The 18,684-nt window shown below is 43.4% G+C and overlaps 1 protein-coding gene across 2 annotated transcripts in view; it reads right to left on the reverse strand.

Annotated features, from left to right (window-relative positions):
- Positions 1–18,684, reverse strand: part of FAM13C (family with sequence similarity 13 member C) — a 382,048-nt gene that overhangs the window by 62,725 nt on the left and 300,639 nt on the right. For both annotated transcript variants that reach the window (XM_088450454.1, XM_088450455.1), the window contains 2 exons: positions 15,834–15,946; positions 5,973–6,036 (listed from right to left, as the gene is read on the reverse strand). In XM_088450454.1, coding sequence (XP_088306580.1) covers positions 5,973–6,036; positions 15,834–15,946 — 177 coding nt within the window. The remainder of the gene's footprint in view (positions 1–5,972; positions 6,037–15,833; positions 15,947–18,684) is intronic.

The raw sequence follows: 18,684 nt of genomic DNA on the forward strand, positions 1-18,684 counted from the left end.
CAACCGCCTGGGTGCTTCACTCTTTACTGTAGGCGGGGCTGCTATCAGCACTGATGCTGTACGGCGCTCAGTGCATACATGCCTACTCTCCCGGGAGTCGTGGGAGGCTCACGATTTTTCGGGTAACCCCCTGAAAAAGTAGGCAGATCTCCCACATCCCACCCACTTCCTAGTGAATGTGCGGGTCCGTAGGAAGGGGTGGGGCCAAATGACGCAATTTGCATCATTTAGCCCTGCCCCCTCCTCACAGGCTCAGGAATCATGGTCTTTTTCTGTAAAGGGGGTGGGGCCTAATGAAGGCTATAGTCTGGCAGCGTCCCCGAAGCTGAGAGCAGCAGTTCCTCTCCGGCTGCTCCCGGAAAGGATTCCAGAGAAGTCGGTAAGTATGGCCCAGTGTCTTGCATTCTCAAGCCTAGCAAATGTGCAGTGAGGACATCACAATGCTAAGTGGTAGCTGCCAGCCAAAAAAAGAGAAACCATTCAGTAAATAAAGAGGAGATAAATAAATAGAAATTATATATATTTATTAGCCATGGTACACTTCTCTTTCATGTCCCTGCTGCCAAACACTGTAGCTGCCATACTAACACTTCCTGTTCTACACTTCTCCTTCCTTCAGATACCCCACCTTGTCCACCCTGCTGCCAGACATCCCGCCTCCCACCCTCACCTATCTATGGGAGTTTTCTCTACACAGCAGATACAACAATAATATATACTTAGAATTTAATGCCAATACTGGAACTTGTAGAAAGTCACTATCAGCGAGATGTACTAAAAAGTAAAATGTGGTAAAACCCCTGAATGTGCTGTTTTTGGGGGTTTTACCGCATTCCCCATATGAACAAAGCACCGTAATGCATCGCATTCGTCCTGATGAGTAACACCACCTTTACCCAATAGAAGCCTATGGGCTTTTCGGGACGTTCCCCCTCGAAAGGGATCCGATCGGATCACTCCCATGAGCCCCCGCAGCCTCCTGTATTAAACCCAGAAGTCTTTCTGCCCGGCAGCATCGCAAAAGGACAGCTCTCATCGGGACAGCTGTCCTTTGCAATATTCTTGGTACATACCGCGGTAATGAAATGTGGTATGTAACCGAAGACAGGCGGGATGTACACTGCATCACTAATGCCATGCTTAGTACATCCTGCCCTATAAGTCTATATTAAAAACCATTCTAAAATAAATCAGTGACTGCCCTATTGTTTGCAGTGAAATTGCATTTATTGTTAAACCTGTACAGTTATTTATAGTGGTTAGAGCCAATTATTCTCAATTATAGTTACTAAAACCTTGACTTATTGTGGCCACATAAATTCACCTATATCATACTTGCCAACATCCCCTTTTTGTCAGGGAGAATGAAATACAGATGTGTCTACATACATCTATCCTCTGTGCGCTACAAGTCGCGTTACACATAACGCTTGAGCGCCGTGTGACAATGCATCTTATTTGCAAAGTGATTTGAATAGGACGCATAAGCAGCTTATGCTGATTAAACTGACATGCGACATGCCTATATTCTGTATGCGATTGCGGTTATATTTGCATGCAAAACGCTACGTTACAGTGCCAGAGGCTGGGATACTGTAACGTAGCATTTTGCATGCAGATACAGCAGTTTTGTGAATAAGACGCATTTAAGAGAAAAAGTCACATGAAAAGACGCTCAGCACCACCAAGTTACGGCACGGCATGGCGCAACTATAATGGCTGTTTAACGTGCAAGGAGGCTACATGTATGTGGACCCTTCTGTAGTAGCAATCTCCCTGACTCCCTGAAGAGTCTAGGGGGTATATTTACTAAAGTGCGGGTTTTTAGAAATAGAGATGTTGCCCACAACCAATAAGATTCTAGCTAGCTATTATCTTCTAGAAGGTGATAGACAAGTAGAATCTGATTGGTTGTTATGGGAAACATCTCCACTTCTAAAAACCTGCACTTTAGTAAATATACCCCTTGTAATCTCCCTGATTGCATTTTTCGCCCATTATGTCGCTGTTATAAACTTGGAAAAAAAAAAGAAATCAGATTATATTCAAATGGTATAATCAGTGCCATTCCCTGCATTGGTTAGAAGGCACAATGATCCCTATGGTGACATGCATTTTCATATAAGGTTTCTCTTGGACACTTATATGGAACCACTTGTAAAACACAATACATGAGCAACCCCTGAAAAGTATCAGTGTGTTTTCATCAACAAAACAGATCTTACTGACTGCTTTTGGGCTCATTTACATTTGGATGTATGTCAGTATTATGACACGCCTCTCAGATGTAGCAGTACACGCCCACTTTACTGCCGCGCTCATAGGTGTTACTTTCACAATCTCCCTGAAATGCTTTTTCAAAAGTAGGCAAGTATGACCTATATGCATGTGAATATTGTATACTAGGTAGCGCATTTTTATGGTTCAAGTAGTGTTATACATATGAGTTTTTAATAAACTGTGTTATTTTAATAACCAAGGTTACTTATTATTTACTTATTACCGGTACTATATTGGAGCACAGTGAAATTCTTATATTAGATATACCAGTGATAGCATAACAGGATTATTTTTATACTGTAGTGTTTTAGCTTCTTAAGTTACCACTACATAAAGTTCATACACACACAACGACTTGTTTGAACGATTATCGTTAACGATATCGTTTCTCATTCAATCGTTGAAAAAATCGTTCACTTTCTAAGTTAAAACGATGAACGATTATCGTTCATGCGCGTTCACGTTTGTAGTTTATAGTTTGTAGTTCAGTCAGACTGACCAACTCAACGATTTTCATTAAGGGAATATGCAAAAATCGTTTGTAGTTCAAAAAAATTGTTCATTACATTTAGCAAATGAACGATTTTAGTAAACGATTTTCATTCATTTTTCCCTTGAAAAAATTAACGAAAATCGTTTACTAAAATCGTTCACTTACAAAATCGTTGTGTGTGTTAGCAGCTATAGTAATAACCAATACATTTAATATAAAACAACCATTAAAATGTTGCATTTGCTGAAAGAAGCTGTTAGACCACCGGGGCCAGTGATGTTATACCTGTCACTGAGAGCCATGCAGGAGATGATCCCAGTGTTGATCTTAAAGTACTTACATTTGGTGACCTATATGTTTGTTTTCTATGGACCTAGTGCTACATGAAAGGGCCTGTGATCACAGAGCAGGAAGCCACAGGGAGTGTCAGTGTCATGTCTTTGCCACCGCAGAGTAGCATAAAGCCTCAGTACGATACATTATGCATAATTACTGACATACAGATTCACCTCAGCAATACACTAGTAATACAATCTAGTTTCCCGTTCTCATTCTACCCCAATAGCAAGCTATACAAATGGGAAAATATATGTAGCCATGGGCATGTTACATTTGAGAACTCTAAGGGCAATCTCTAGGACTGTGATAAGCTCATACTTCATGGGGTCATGTCATATGGTGTCATAATACTAATAATAATAATAACAGTCCCGGCGAGCTGCCACCACACTGCTTCACTAGGAAGTGGGCAGAATGCGGGAGAAGTGCCTTCCGGAGGTGCGGGGGTTAGCCCGAAATATCGTGAGTCTCCTGTGTATTCCGGGAGGGTAGGCATGTATGCCTCTGCTGCCACCACCACTGACTGGCACATACCATACAGTGGGAGTGTGCACCATGGGCTGTATGGTTGTTGTAGGAAGCCATTTGGAGGAACTAAGGGTAAAAAGAGTGCAAAATGCAATATGTGGGGATATCAGGGGACAGTCGTCTCGCAGTGCACTTTTATGCTGCAATAAGTATCTCTTATTGTCAAATATGCATATTTTATGTATTACCAGTTATTTATATAGCGTATTATATCATGCAGCACTTTACTGAGAATACTTCAGTTATTGACTCCAGTCCCTGCCCCAGAGAGCTTACAATCTATATTCCCTCCCACATGGACACACACACTAGGGTTCATTATTGTTTTTCAGAAGCACGTATTTTGAGTGTAGTAGGAGACTTGAGCACAAACATTGGGAGAACATACAAATGCCACACAGATAGCGCCTTGGTCTGGAATTGAACTCATGACCTTAGGGATGTGAGGCATTGATGCTAACCACTACACCACTGTGCTGCCATATCTGGTATATATATTCTTGCTATGCGGTAAGCTGGACTATATAGTGTTTGCAGTAATGGCATGCTTATTTAAAATCTCAACATGTAATACTTGTTATACAGAATGTTCCAATGATAGACCCCATACCTGTACTTATAATTCACACTTTAAAGTGGAGAAAACAAAACATGTACCACAACTTGGTGTTCATTCTACACCTTCACCTGTCACAACCTGTGCAGTTCCTCTTTACTGTCTGGGGTTTCGCACTCCGCTCTGGTGCTTCTAGCACACTCAGCTAATGTATTAAACTGCTTAGACACAGACCAGAGTGTGCTAGAACAGAGAGTGGCACCCCAGGCATGAAAGAGGAACTGCACGGGTTGTGACAGATGCAGGTGCTAGAGTGAACACTACAACGTATGCACATCATCAAATATAGGTGCTTATACAGAGCTGGAAGTAACACAGGCGGACAGAGGGCCTGATTCAGAGGTGCTCGCAAAAAGCGAGCGCTCACTCTGAATCAGGGCAGGCGCTGTTTTTTTTTAGTCGCGGCCTGGCCGCTCGCATAGCTGTGGATGACCACCCACAGCTATTGCGAGCGGCCAGGATGATGGTCGCGATGGTCAAGACCATCGCCCTTGTGGTAGGGTCTCGTGGCCGCAAGCCCCAGAGAGCTTCTGGCTCTAATAGAGCCGGAAACTCTCTCACTGACATCACTGCTGATGTCAGTGGGGCCGCCCACAAACGGCAGGCGTTCGCTTGGGAATGCCTCCGTTTTTGAAGCCACCCCCGGCCACGCCTACAAAACGGGGCGACCTGTCGATCAACATCCACAGCCACCCCTTTTGTAGTGAGCCACGGAGCGAGTGCTTTTTGTGCTCGCTCTGGGGCTCGCGCGTGCGCACTGGGCCACCATCAACCCGCTTGCGAGCGCGTCTGAATCCCAGAGCTCAGAAGTAGAGAATTTTTGCTCAGACACAGAACTGCAGGCAACTCTACATGCAAATGCCTCTACATGGGCAGTATATGCCCCTGCTTTACTACACATCATCAGTGTACAGATGTGTCCTCATACATCTAGCCTCCTTACGTGTTAAACAGCCCTTCTAATCGCGTCATGCCGTGGCGTGACTTGTTAGCGCAGAGTCTTTTCGTGCCACTTTTTACATTCAAATGCGTATTATTCACACAGTGATGCATATATATAGCACAAGCAACTTATGCTGATTAAAATGATATGCAGTATGCCTATGTTCTCTGAGCGAGTGCAGGTGTATCTGCATGCCAAGCGCTACGTTACAGTGTTACAGCCGCTGACACTGTAACGTAGCATTTCACATGCAGATACACAGAGAATATAGGCATGTTGCATATCATTTTAATCTGCAGAAGTTGCTCTTGCAAGCTATCTGCATCACTGTGAATAAGAATTTACATTTGAAGGTAAAAAGTTGCACGAAAGACGCTTGGCGCTACCAAGGCACACAGAGCTCCTGGGTAGCGTATGGAGGATAGATGTATGAGGACTCATCTGTGTTCTTATTCCTGCTCAATACTAGGTGTAACACAGGTGTATATATGCTTATGTGCTGGTTTGCATGGACTACATTGAGTGAACACGCCCTTACAGAACTCTGATTATGTGAGAGCACCCCTTCCCACTACCAATCCGCCCCACCAATAGTAAGTGTGGATGTTGGGAATGTGTTTGACACTGCATTCTCACATTTTCACGTGCTCATTCTCCAAGCACAGTGCATTCATACTATATATGCTACGCAAACCGGCATACAATGCATCAGCCCCACAGTCTTTACATATCCACAGACACGTTTTGTCAGTCATCTTTACATCTGTCCTTACCTCACTTGTATGCTGCAACTGCTCAGTAATATCTTTTGTTTGAATCCACATTATAGGACTGTTTCTACAAAACAAACAGAAATAGGTAATACACACAATGTTCTGAATGTCTATGCTGAATGGCTGTAATGTTCAAGTTTGATTAAAACATATATAAAATTTGGCAAAGTAGCTTTGTAGATCTACAATGAAAACATCCATCCACCTTTGACATAGAAGATTCTAACAATAGCAATATGATTGCAACATTTACTTGAAGAATATGGGGGGAACATTTATTTTAACAATGTAGAGATATATTGATCTGAAGAATACAGGGAACAGATATATTTGCATCCATGTCATCGGTGGGCAGTGCATGCTAGCACTTGTAATGCCACAAGAAGTTACACTAAATTTGAAAACTTTAACCCTGTTACTCTGTGTGTACAGACAAAGCAAATCTTGCTTAGTGTTCTTAGGGCCTGATTCAGAGCCGGACTCTATTTGCGGACGGTCGTCCCAAAAAAGGGGCCGGCTATTTAAATTGAGCGCTCGCTCTTTGCAGTTTGTTGACGCCTCTGTCTGAGCGAGCGAACGAAAAATGCGCTCGCTATTTTGTAAAGACGCCCCTTTGCCGTTCGCATCACACGTCATCTCCGGTATTTATTAGATTAATCGGGTACATCGAAAGGCATCTGAACTGCTCGCAGTGGTTGTGGTAAGTTTTTCCTACCGCTATCACTGCGAGCAGTTCAGGCTAAAAGACAACCAAGTGACGTGGTTGATGACGCTCCTTTACTAATTACGCACTCCCATTAAACGCCCTTTTTACCGTTAGGCACGCCTGCGTTCGGATCTCCACTCCCCCATTTTCAAGCACCTTCCCCTGTTACCACCCACAAACGGTACATTCTGTCAATCAAATTAGCAGCCCCTCGCTGTTTTGCGAGCGCACGATTTCCGACCGCAATGACTGGTTTGTGCATGCGCATTACGACCCATATGCATGCGCAGTTGTGCGAACATCGCTCAGAGCGAATGAGCGGCCGCTTACGAGCGGCTCTGAATCAGGCCCTTTATCCCATAGTAGACATTTTTATTTGGATATGGATGTTCAGTCATTTGGAGAGGTCAGACTCCCTCTTACACTGCTTCCTTGCTGAATATGTTGTGTCAATGCATTTGTTTTGTCTTCCGTTGTCTCAGAACATCTACCAACTTTCCCCTCCATCCTGTCCAATTTCCTCGTCGCTCATACACCCAATACCTGCTCCCATTCCTGATTACAGGACTTTATTCAGGCTGCATCCACTCTGCAGTATAATCGCTCTCCTATCTTCTATCAAATTGCAGTTTTCTAGCAGGGCCAACTTGCCGCTTTGTCTGTCTGTTAATACCCAGTCTGATTTTATTGCTGCATTAGTCCCCATTTGTACAGCGTTACAGAGTTTGCTGCCACTATATAAATAAATGCTTATAATTATATAGATGTTATACAACTTTGTTAATAACCAATAAACTTGATAGGTTACAAACTCAAAATGATCAGGACTGTATCTAAGAGTGAGTATGCCTAGGCAATACCTAGTTCACTAAAACTAACACTAATCTAGTCTATCAACCCAGCAAATTCCCGGGTCACAGCCTGACCCTGGTAAAGAGCGGGTCGTGGACCTGGGACTTTGTCCCGGGTTGGTTTGCTCTCACACAGCGCAAAAATCTTGGTCATAGCGCGTTCACATACAAAAACCCGTATTTTTGCTCAATGTGTATAAGGGGTATCATTATGCTCTCAAGTACTCCTCACACACCCTCTTACTCAGTTATACTGAGGGTAAAGATGTGTCCATGTACATCTTACCTCTGTGCGCTACAAGTCACAGCAAACATAACGCGTGAGCGTCGCGCAAGTTGGTAGCACTGAGTGTCTTTTTGTGCAACTTTTTACCTTGAAATGCATCTTATTCGCAAAGCGATGCGAACAGGACACACAAGCAGCTTTTGCTGGTTACAATGATCTGCAGGCAGAATGCTACGTTACAGTGTCAGCGGCTGTGACACTGTAACGTAGCATTTCACATGCAGATACACCCACAGTTGCACACAGAATATAGGCATGTCACATAACAGCAGCAGCTGCTTGTGTCCTATTCACATCACTTTGCTTATAAGACGCATTTGAAGGTAAAAACGCACACAAATAGATGCTCAGTGCTACCGAGTCACGCCATGGCATGGTGCGACTAGAAGGGCTATTTAACGCGCAAGGAAGTAAGATGTATGAGGACACATCTGTAATAGGTGGTTTGTAAAAACAAATCCACCAAAACCAGAGAAATTAGATACTACAGCCCTGAGTATGATGTGGACCCCATCCTATGAGTATAATACACTTATGTAAACATTTCATTATCACTATGGGATGAAGGATTAAAAAAAACAGCCCGGTCATTCCCTGTCTGTTTGGTTTTGTTATAACTATTTGCATTTAATTGTGCTGATGTGTATTTTTGAACATCAAAAAGCAAATGGACATCATTACACATATGATATGCAAAAAAATTATCCCCCTCTTTGCACAATGATCAATGAACCTATATCTTGAAGAGACCATTTTACAGAATCGTGACCATCATGTGATCTTGGGGAAAAGGAAATGAGATAAAACCGTTGCTAAAGAACATTGGTAGAAAAAAAGAGTCATGAGATTCTTACCCAGTCAAAGAAAGATCAGAGATAAATATAATAATTTGGGTCTTCAGTCACAAACCGTGTTATTCCATTGTAGCTTGAGAAGAGCTTGTAGCCATAGTATGAGTCATCTTTGGTAATATAGTGACAGTGGGGTCGGCAATGCATTCTACACTGAGCAGAGCTCTTCCCCAGTAGACCGTGAGCAGAGAGATGTGAATAGAGACCACATTGCACTTCAGTCCAGCAGTCTCCACAGCTACAGAAAATATTTATTTGAAACTAGTCATGTGTTTTGTGTCAACACACTTGCTGATAGTGGTGACTGAATGTGTGTTTACAGCAATATAAAGTGAGGCGTTTCTTGTTTGGTCTTGATCGTTTAAGCTGTTCATCTTACTAATTATTATGACCAAACATGATTGCGTACAATTGGAGGAACGGTGACCATATCACAAGCAGTAGTTTGATCACCAGTTGTCAACATTTTAAACAGTTAACACTAAGCAATTTATAATATATACTAAACAGTACAATCTACCACCAAAATAAAAGTCATAGCACTCCTTAACAGGTTGGGTACAGGATGCTGGTGCTCAGGATCCCGGCGGTCAGAATTCCGACGCTGGCATCCCAACCAGGATAGAATGCCGATGACCCCGGGTAACCTAACCCCTAACCCTCCCTCCCCGGTGCCGTGGCGACCCGCCAAACGCCTGCACACTTGCTGCAGGGATTGCCAGTGACTGACGTCTCAACTGGGTGGGCAAATTTAAATGCCCGTCCACACACATCGAGAGGCAGATTGGTAAGTGTGTTTTGGCTTACCAATCTGCTGCTGAGTCTGCAGATCTCTGGGTCGGTGGATATGTTTCCAGGTGTGTACCCGCCTTTAGAGACACAGCTTTCCTACTAATTCTTAGGTAACTGAAACATCTACTGCATTTCTTCTTACTTACTCACACCGCACCAAATATGTTAATGAGGAGACATTATTAAAACCCTGATTGACAAATGCCATCAAGTGTAGCTGTAGATTTCTCTTGAATTCTGTCTCCTCTGGATCACCCCGCTCTCCACTCATGTGCTTACTACTTTGGTCACTTGATTATACCAGTCTATGAAAATGTGTACAGGTACTAGATCCTTTGTTCCTAATAATCTCATTGTGTAAAATTCAGCTCTTGTGGTCCATTATTTACGAGGTACATTTAAAAAGGACATCTTCATTTTCCTATCATTACCAAATAGCAAAATGTATTTACTTAGGGGCCCATTTATCAAAGTGAATTTGAGGTAAATTCCCCGAAAACACCTGTTTTTGGGGGTTTACCTCAAATACTAAGTATCCCCCAGATGTATGAAGGAGGGACCGCAGCAGGCATCTCCGATACCTGCTGCGATCCATCCATTTTCTATGGAGGGATGCGATGCTGCCAAATGTATCAATATCGGATATTGGAACCAGCAGCGAACACCATCTGAAGATAGCGTTAGCCGCTGTAGCCTATGGGGACTTACCGCATATCAGCCGGCGGAGGGACCTCCCAGATCCCTCTGCCGGCAATGGGCGCCACTCATGTGCAGTCCGCGGGGCTGCGCATGCGCAGCAGCCTCCGGCCACGTTGCAGGAAGGGGCTCCGAAAGGAGCCCGTCACCCTGCATGTGCCGGATCATACATTTGGCCGCTATGATCGCATTTTGCAATGCGATCGTGGGTGGTACTGCATGCCCTGATCGCATTGCAAAATGCGATCATTAATAAATGGGCCCCTTAATCTTTTAGAATTTCTATCTACCCAGCTTTTTATGCAGATGCATTGTTGCTGTATATTTAAGTGCAACCTCTTGATCTCCCTCCTGTGTTAAGGCTTCATAGCCTATTTGGTTGGCTATTATTCTGTTCTGTTTACTGTGTATGCACAAATATTTGGATTTTCCATTCAGCAATAAAGCATCTTAATTTGGACCTGGTGTTCATTCAGGTAATATCAATTCCCACGTACTCATCACTCTTAGGTGCATACACACGAGACGATAACTTTTAACAATATGAACGATAACGATATAGTTCGATATATCGTTCCGTGTGTATGCAATGAACGACCAACGATGCGCGCTCCCGATGGACGATAACGATATCTTTGGTCGTCCGTTCATGCAGGCCAATTTGGACGATACCATCAAGAATTGCCTGTTCAGAGATGTGGCAGGATGACTTCACTGAAAGATATCTATCAGTGTGTACACCCAATATTGTTTGTCCTGCACTACAGGGAAATCGTTCAGCGATATCGTTGGTTGTGCAGATCGTCCCGTGTGTACCCAGCATTACTTGCCTTGTGAGATACTACAACATAGAGTCCATAACTAATTCTAATGGGCAAATGAAACAACAATTTCCTTACACTAGTTAATTTACAGATATGTCTCTAACCAAGACAAACATGTTTTTTTCAATGACCTTAATTCTGATAGAGCCAAAAGCACTCCAGGGCTTGCGGCAGCGAGACCCTACCGCAGGGTCTCGTCGCAAGCCCGATGGTCTTGACCATCACGACCATCATTTTGGCTGCTCACTATAGCTGTGGGTGGTGGAGAAGGGACGGCCCTGATTCAGAGCGAGCGCAGACAAATTCAGATGCACAATCTCGCAAATGTATTATAAATGTATTGGGCGTTCCAGGACAGTGACAGGGAGTTGGCTATTCATACACACGGAGATACTGCGTCTTAAGGGAGTGTCACAGGCGTGTTGCTAAAAGTGGTTCTGATGGTTTGTGTACAACTCCAATGGTTCCCAATCGGCGCATGCACAGTATCTGTAATTTTGGGGGCGGGGAACGGGCGTTGACAGCCAACATCCCAAAAAAATGGGAGCGTGTCAGGCCAGTGTCTGATCCTTCCGACGCAACTTCACTGGCACCGCCTGCGTGAATTTCTAGGGCATGGGTTACTCAGAAGGGCGATGGACGATATTTGTAGATTACAGCTTGGATTACAGCTAATACTGTAGGATATTTAATAAAGTTCATACCCTTTAGGATCTAAAGCTCAAATAATGTTTTCACAAATAACACAAAGATGATCATTATGTTTTATACATTCAGTTACATATTAGTTGGTTTGCTCTACAGGTTTTACCTCCAAAAGACCTTGAAGACAATATTTACCAAGATGTGCAAAGTCAAAATACGCCTTCCACAGAGCAATCAAGTGCAAAATGAGCACTTGTATCTTGGCTTTATGAACGGTAAATATAATTATTTCAATAAAAATAGCTTTGTAAGGCACCAACCAGCACATAAAACGGAGTTTACATTAAACATGACAATATGTAGATCATTTACATCAGACGTTTATTAGATACCTGTAAAAGCATATTGTTCTAAGATATCTACTATACAAAACCTGTGTGAGAGGACGGACTTACTATGTCACCAGGTGTTGCTGCTACCAGTGGTTTTACCGATTGATCTTGGGGTTCCTTATACCTTCAGTAAACATCTGTTACTCACTATTCCTACTGGAGTTTCTCGGCCCTCAGACACAGGGGTTAATGTATCAAGCAGTGAAAAGAGGGGTTTGCCAGGTGGGCAGAGCGGGAGGACGTGACGCCAGTGGCGTCGCTATGGTGGTGCGGACCTTGGAGGGGGTAACACCAAAATGCCAGCTCCTCTTCCGTGACAGGAGCTGGGTGCTGCAGTGTCACAGGCACTAGTCTCTGGGGGCAGCCCCAGAGTGATGCTCTTTGGATTTCCCGCGAGTTTTGAGAATTACACAAGTATTGGTTTTCACAAAGTTTGCTGCTTCAGTGTTTTTAGACCTTTTTGTCAGATCTTACTATGGTATACTGAAGTAAAATTACAAGTATTTCATAAGTGTCAAAGGCTTTTATTGACAATTACATTAAGTTTATGCAAAGAGTCAATATTTGCAATGTTGACCCTTCTTTTTCAAGACCTGGCATGCTGTCAATCAACTTCTGGGCCACATACTAACTGATGGCCACCCACAAATTCTGACAAACTATGGATCAGGCAAGAATGGGCGGCCATCAGTTAGTATGTGCGGCCATCAGTTAGCATTACTCTGGGTACACTCCTGACAGATATATCTGCAGATCGAGTGATCTGCAGATGATGGTCATTCATACACACTAAACGGCCATCATCTGCTTGTGTCCTCGGGTCCCGGGGCTGGTGGGTGTGTCGGAGCGTGTCCCACCCCCCTCCACGCGGCTGCCGCTGTGTGTGTGTACGGGCGGCCTGCAGACCGCCCGTACACACTTGGCGATGGACAGATGGACAATGCAGCACAGCCAATGCGATATGTTGGTGAACGATGACGTTCACCGACATATCGCGTGTACACACTGGCCGACGGGCAGCAGATATCAATCAATTGATCGGCCAATGTATCCGTAAGTGTGTACCCAGCTTTAATTGCACTGAAATAAAATGAGCTCGTTTGGCCAGTTATACTTATTATGTCTTCAGTTTAGATGGTCACAGTAATGGTTACAAAGCTCACAACAGCCTCCCTTCCGATGAGGTTACCCACACGTGGAAAGAAAAGTAACTAGATAGCACACAGTCTAAAAATGCTGCACACTGCTAGATATTTACTCTTACGAGTGTTGGCATACTATGTGAAGCAATTTATGTCTTTGCTGCGGGAACCACTATTATGTATTACTGCTGTTTATTTCTCAATTATAGTCGCTCTTTCACCAATGCCAACATGATGGAATGTGTTGGAAAAGATAGGGAAAGTGTGAGATGTTTTGGGAGTCTGGGAATCTCAACAGAAAACAGCATTGTGAGCGTACGGACACTTTTACTAGCCAATTACATATCGCTTCCCCACAATACAGCCCGCCCCCACCCTTCAAATCTCCTGATGCCCATTACAATCCAATACATTGATTTGGCTTTATCCAGAGAAGACGGAGCCCCTCAAACCTTTCAAAACAATGGAGAAATTCTTGAATATTTCCTACTAGAATTATGTCATTTTATACTTTGGGTGACAAGATATTAAGCCATTATTGTTTTCCACAGCTGCTACTGCACATTACACAGACAAATGAAGAACAAGTGTGGGATAAATATGTACGGGAACAAGTGCCAATTCTGGCTGTAAAGTCAACATTGTTGGCAAGTGAGTAATAGGGAAATTTGTTTACACGGCACAGGGAGAATCCACTTAGTATGGAGCTGGGATATATAGATATTTTATAATTGTCAACAATAGCAGTGAGTAGCGAAAGAGTCTATTGTTACATTTTGACATTGTTGTAGACCATTTGTGACTAACTAGTAGATTCATTATTCCGCATTTGCTTATCTGTGACAATGTTTGGGAAGAAGGCTGGGAATGGTAGATCACAGAGTACAGAACTTGGTGCATATTATTCTTCCTATTGTTCTTTATTTTTTAGACCAAAATACATTACTGGAGTTTTCTACAAAACCAATGCAACCTCTAGCTGTAGAACAGGGCTACAATGTGCTGACACAGGGAAAGCAGTGATGGAAACAAAATGCATGTCTATGTCCACTGTAAATATACATTAAATGATCCTAGTAATAAACAATGAGATTAGAAATCTAACATCCAAACTTAGGGGTAGGGGTAGAAGGGTTAGGATACCTACTGACAGGTGTCGGTATCCTAACTCTGTCGGAAGCTGGCATTGGGATTTTGACCACCGGGATCCTGAGCGCTGGCATCCCGCACCCAACCCGAACAGAGCTGCATATGGGCAAAAATATGGTCTTTTTCCATACACCCGATTTATTCCCAAGTCTGTGTCAGCCCCTAATAGGGTGCACGATTCTGAAACTGTAGAGATTTCGGTGAGTTAGCTGTCAAATTTAAAGCGTCAATGTTTTGTAAAGCAATACTAGGTTGGTATTGCCAAACTGAACATTGCCGCTTTAACTTTGACTGCTATCTTGACAAACTCTCAGCAGTTTCAGAATCCCGCATCCTATTACACATTGCCCTTAATTTCCACCACTACAGGGTAATGGTCAGAAGTGCTATTATAACACTTAATGTAGACTCTGAGGGGTAAATTTACTAAAGTGAGAGTTTTAGAAGTGAGTTTTAGAAGATGTTGCCCATAGCAACCAATCAGATTCTAGCTATTATCTTCTAGAAGGTGCTAGTTAAATGTTAAGTAGAATCTGATTGGTTGCTGTGGGCAACATCTCTTCTAAAACTCTCCCTTTAGTAAATTTACCCCTGAATATCCTACTGCAGGGGATAGAGAAGCATAAGAAAAGTGAAATCAATCATACTGTTGTTTACTTGAAAAGTACCCATGTTATTCAGTAACTATGCTTGTTCTCCGCTCTGCAATTCCCAATATTTTATCTTCTATATCATTATCATTTAATGTTTTACGTTTGTATCTTCATAATACATATATAATCCAGTGAACCTGGCAAATCAATTATTTTATCTCAACACAGATAAGAAATTATTTACTTAATGGGACATAGAAAGAGGAGGCAATAATATTATTATTATTATTATTATGTCTATAGTGTATAACAAATGAAGCTAATCCCGTGATTAGCATATATTATACAACATTTAGCTATTGTGTACATCTATTACACTGCTTTTTGTTGCCCCTGGTTGCCTTCAAATTTCCATATCCATGAATTGAATATTGAATACATGTTCTTATTTTTGTTGGACTGGCCGGCAGGGGAAGACTGTAGTGTGTATTGGTCTGCTTAGCATTTATTGCAGTAGCTAGAATACCATTAGTAGTGTCTGGTAAGTGCAGAGGATCAATCTATTTGCATTCCTTTCAACAACAAGAATACTGATCATCACATACATCAAAAAAACCTCAAAATCACAATGCGCCCTATTAAAAAAGTGAGCTGTAATCTACAAAGCATAACTCCTGCAAACAGTTCTATACACTTGAATGGAAGTCTGAAATAAAAGAGATACTATTAGGAGATTGGCAATGCACACAAAGGTGTAAACAGAATCCTAAACCCTAAAGTGGGGATCCTCTGCTCTAAATACAAGATTGATTGCTGGACATTTTGTCATTTGCACAGACAGAGGGAGTTATCTACCCATTTTATCACTGCTAACATTTAAGCAGCAGTGTAAAGTTGCCTTGAAAGTTATTTAATGGGAAGAACAACAACTTACCTTGGCTGAAAATCAGTGGCTCCTCTCAGGGACACATGAGGACTGTGGTCGTAAGACGTCATTCCTTTTATAGTCCAGATTTCGGGAAGGCATTGACTTACAGTCTCAATTTCCTGCAGAAACAAACAACAAGCTGAGGTATTCCATCCTAAAGGTCATTTCTCAGTGGGATGAGTAAAGAGAGAGTTGTGCCACTTTTTATACCAAGTAAAATACAAAAATAAATGAATAAAACTGATGTTTGCTCTGCTGCAGAGGTAAGCTGATCTCTCTGGAAATGTCCCTGATTATCTGGAAACAGACAGAGAACACCACCTGAGCAAATGATGCTCAAATAGGCAGTAATGCTACCTCTTTAAAAGAAAAAAAAACACACACAAACACGTTTGTACAAAAAGAGAATGACACCATGCCACTGTAATCCATAAACAGCAGCACTTTTTCTGCTTCGCCAGTGAACACAGTTTAACGTAATGATCAGTCTCAGGTGTTTATCCGGACTCCTCTCTAAAACATGCCTATCCCAGACACCACAAATAACTAGATGTATGCAGGCTGTTTTGTTGTTGTGTTTACATTTTGGATATGACCAATATTTACTCAAATGTTATCAACGGCAATTATGCCCATTAGCCAGTAATTTGTTTGAAGATGTTTATTTATGTAAATAAATAAAGATTAAACAGAAATACCATAATATGCAATTTAGCGGATGAAAAGAGCTGACTGATCCATAATATCATCTGCCTATTTACATGTAGGCCACAAATATTTGCATATTGTTTCTTTTTTTTGCAATTAAGTAACATGGGTGTTACAACAACATTGTGAGAAATTATTATTTTTTTAAATTTACAGCAGTTTATGGGCCTTATTCAGCAAAGAACGCACGATAGCAGACGCACGCACCCAGCCGCTGCGAGAATATGCTAATCAATGCATACGCATGGAGACCGCAGCACAAGAAGCAGACACCCAACAACACATAAATCCGCCCACCTATGCCATGATTGACAGCGTAAACATCGGGAACATCGAGTGCCATCGACGCTGCGTGTAAGCTAAGGGTAGAGTTGACCCTGCCGCAGGACTTGAGAGATTCCTGCACGCAGAGAGGCTCCCAGCTGCGTGCGGCGCCGCTGAGATTAATTTATGCACGCCCCTGTAACGGCGTGTGAACCGCTTGCGTTTGGCCAATCACCCCCCGTCACCACCCACAAACGGCACTTCCTGTCATTCAAAATCGAAGGTCTCTGCGGGCTCCCTGCGTACTCTGAGAGAGCCCTTACCGTACTCAGCAATGCGATGCATACGCAGATCGCAAACATCGGCTCACACCGTGCGTTCTCTCACTTGCGTTGATTGCTGAATCAGGCCCAATGTGCGGTATACATTTAGTAGTATCAGGATCAATGACCAGTTCTGTTCTGTATGAGATCCATTCTCAGGCATTATAGCATTCACAACTAACACATGAGAAGACGCTGATGTGAAACAGTCATTTAAGTGGAAATAAGCACAACACGTTCATTACCTACTGTTACTAGGAGATGTGTTACAATTGGGTAAAATACAACAGCTATTACTCCTATAATTGTATATATTAGGTGGGCTGTAATGTACTGTGTGTATATATCATTCAATACAAACCAAAAACCACAAGATAGATGTTGTGCATACGTGCACCAGACAACGAAAGTAATAAACGTTAGGCCATGCCGTATGGCATAAGTAAATATCATACATACAATCCTAGTGTCCACCACATACAGTCAATGGGCACAATATAGAGCTCCATGCCCATGATAAACCCACCATGTACAGCCAATGGGCCTGATTCAGCAAAGAAAGCAGTCGCTTATACGCATGCAAACGGCTGATTGTTGCGTTCTGCGCATGCCTATGCATCACAGTGCGCGTGTGCGAACCAGTCATTGTGATTGTGATCGCAGTGACTACACAGACCCATTGCACAGTGATTGAAAGTGATGTTTGTGGGTGGTGACGGGGGGAGGGTGTATGAACACAGGGCCTAATTCAGACCCGCTCGGGTCGATGTTGGCCCAGTGCGCATGCGCACGAGGGAGCTGGCTCCGTCGTGCGCATGTGCGAGACCCGGATAGCGACGGCCAAGCCGTCGCTATGGGTCTCGCTACAAAGGGGGCGTGCTGTCAATGGTGCGTGACAGCACGCCCCCTTTGGTGGGATTGCCAGGGGCGTTACTGCCCAGACGGAGGCGTTCCCATGGGAACGCCTACCGTCTGGGGCCAGCCCCACTGACATCACAAGTGATGTCAGTGGGAGTGCTCTCGGCTCTGATAGAGCCGAAAGCACTCCAGGGCTTGCGGCAACGAGACCCTACCACAAGGGTCTCGTCGCAAGCCTGATGGTCGCGATGGTCTTGACCATGGCGACCATCTTTTTGGCCGCTCGCTATAGCTGTGGGTTGTCACCCACAGCTATGCGAGCGGCCAGGAGGCCGCTCTAAAATTAGGAAGGACGGCCCTGATTCAGAACGAGCGCTCTGTCAGAGCATCTGGCTCTGAATCAGTGCCACAGTCGTGCTAGTGCGTTTCAACGGCATTGCAGGGGCTTGTATAAATTAGCCACTGTGGTACCATACGCAGCCTGAAGCCTCATAGCGTGCGCTGAAGAAAGCAATTCCTGAGTAAGGTCTGACCTGCCTTACCTGTGCAAGGCTTCGATGGTACTCTATTGTATCGATGTTTTCGCAGTCTTGCTAAACATTCCAGATGTGTGTGTAGTTGAAGTGGGCGTTCTTATGCAGTGCTGCTGCGGCATTGCGATCGCTAGGGATTAGCATAAATCTGTAGTGAAACTGAGTGCGTAC

The sequence above is a fragment of the Taudactylus pleione genome, unplaced genomic scaffold (assembly GCF_031769625.1).
Source record: "Taudactylus pleione unplaced genomic scaffold, aTauple2 ptg000518l, whole genome shotgun sequence".
NCBI classification, from domain to species: domain Eukaryota; kingdom Metazoa; phylum Chordata; class Amphibia; order Anura; family Myobatrachidae; genus Taudactylus; species Taudactylus pleione.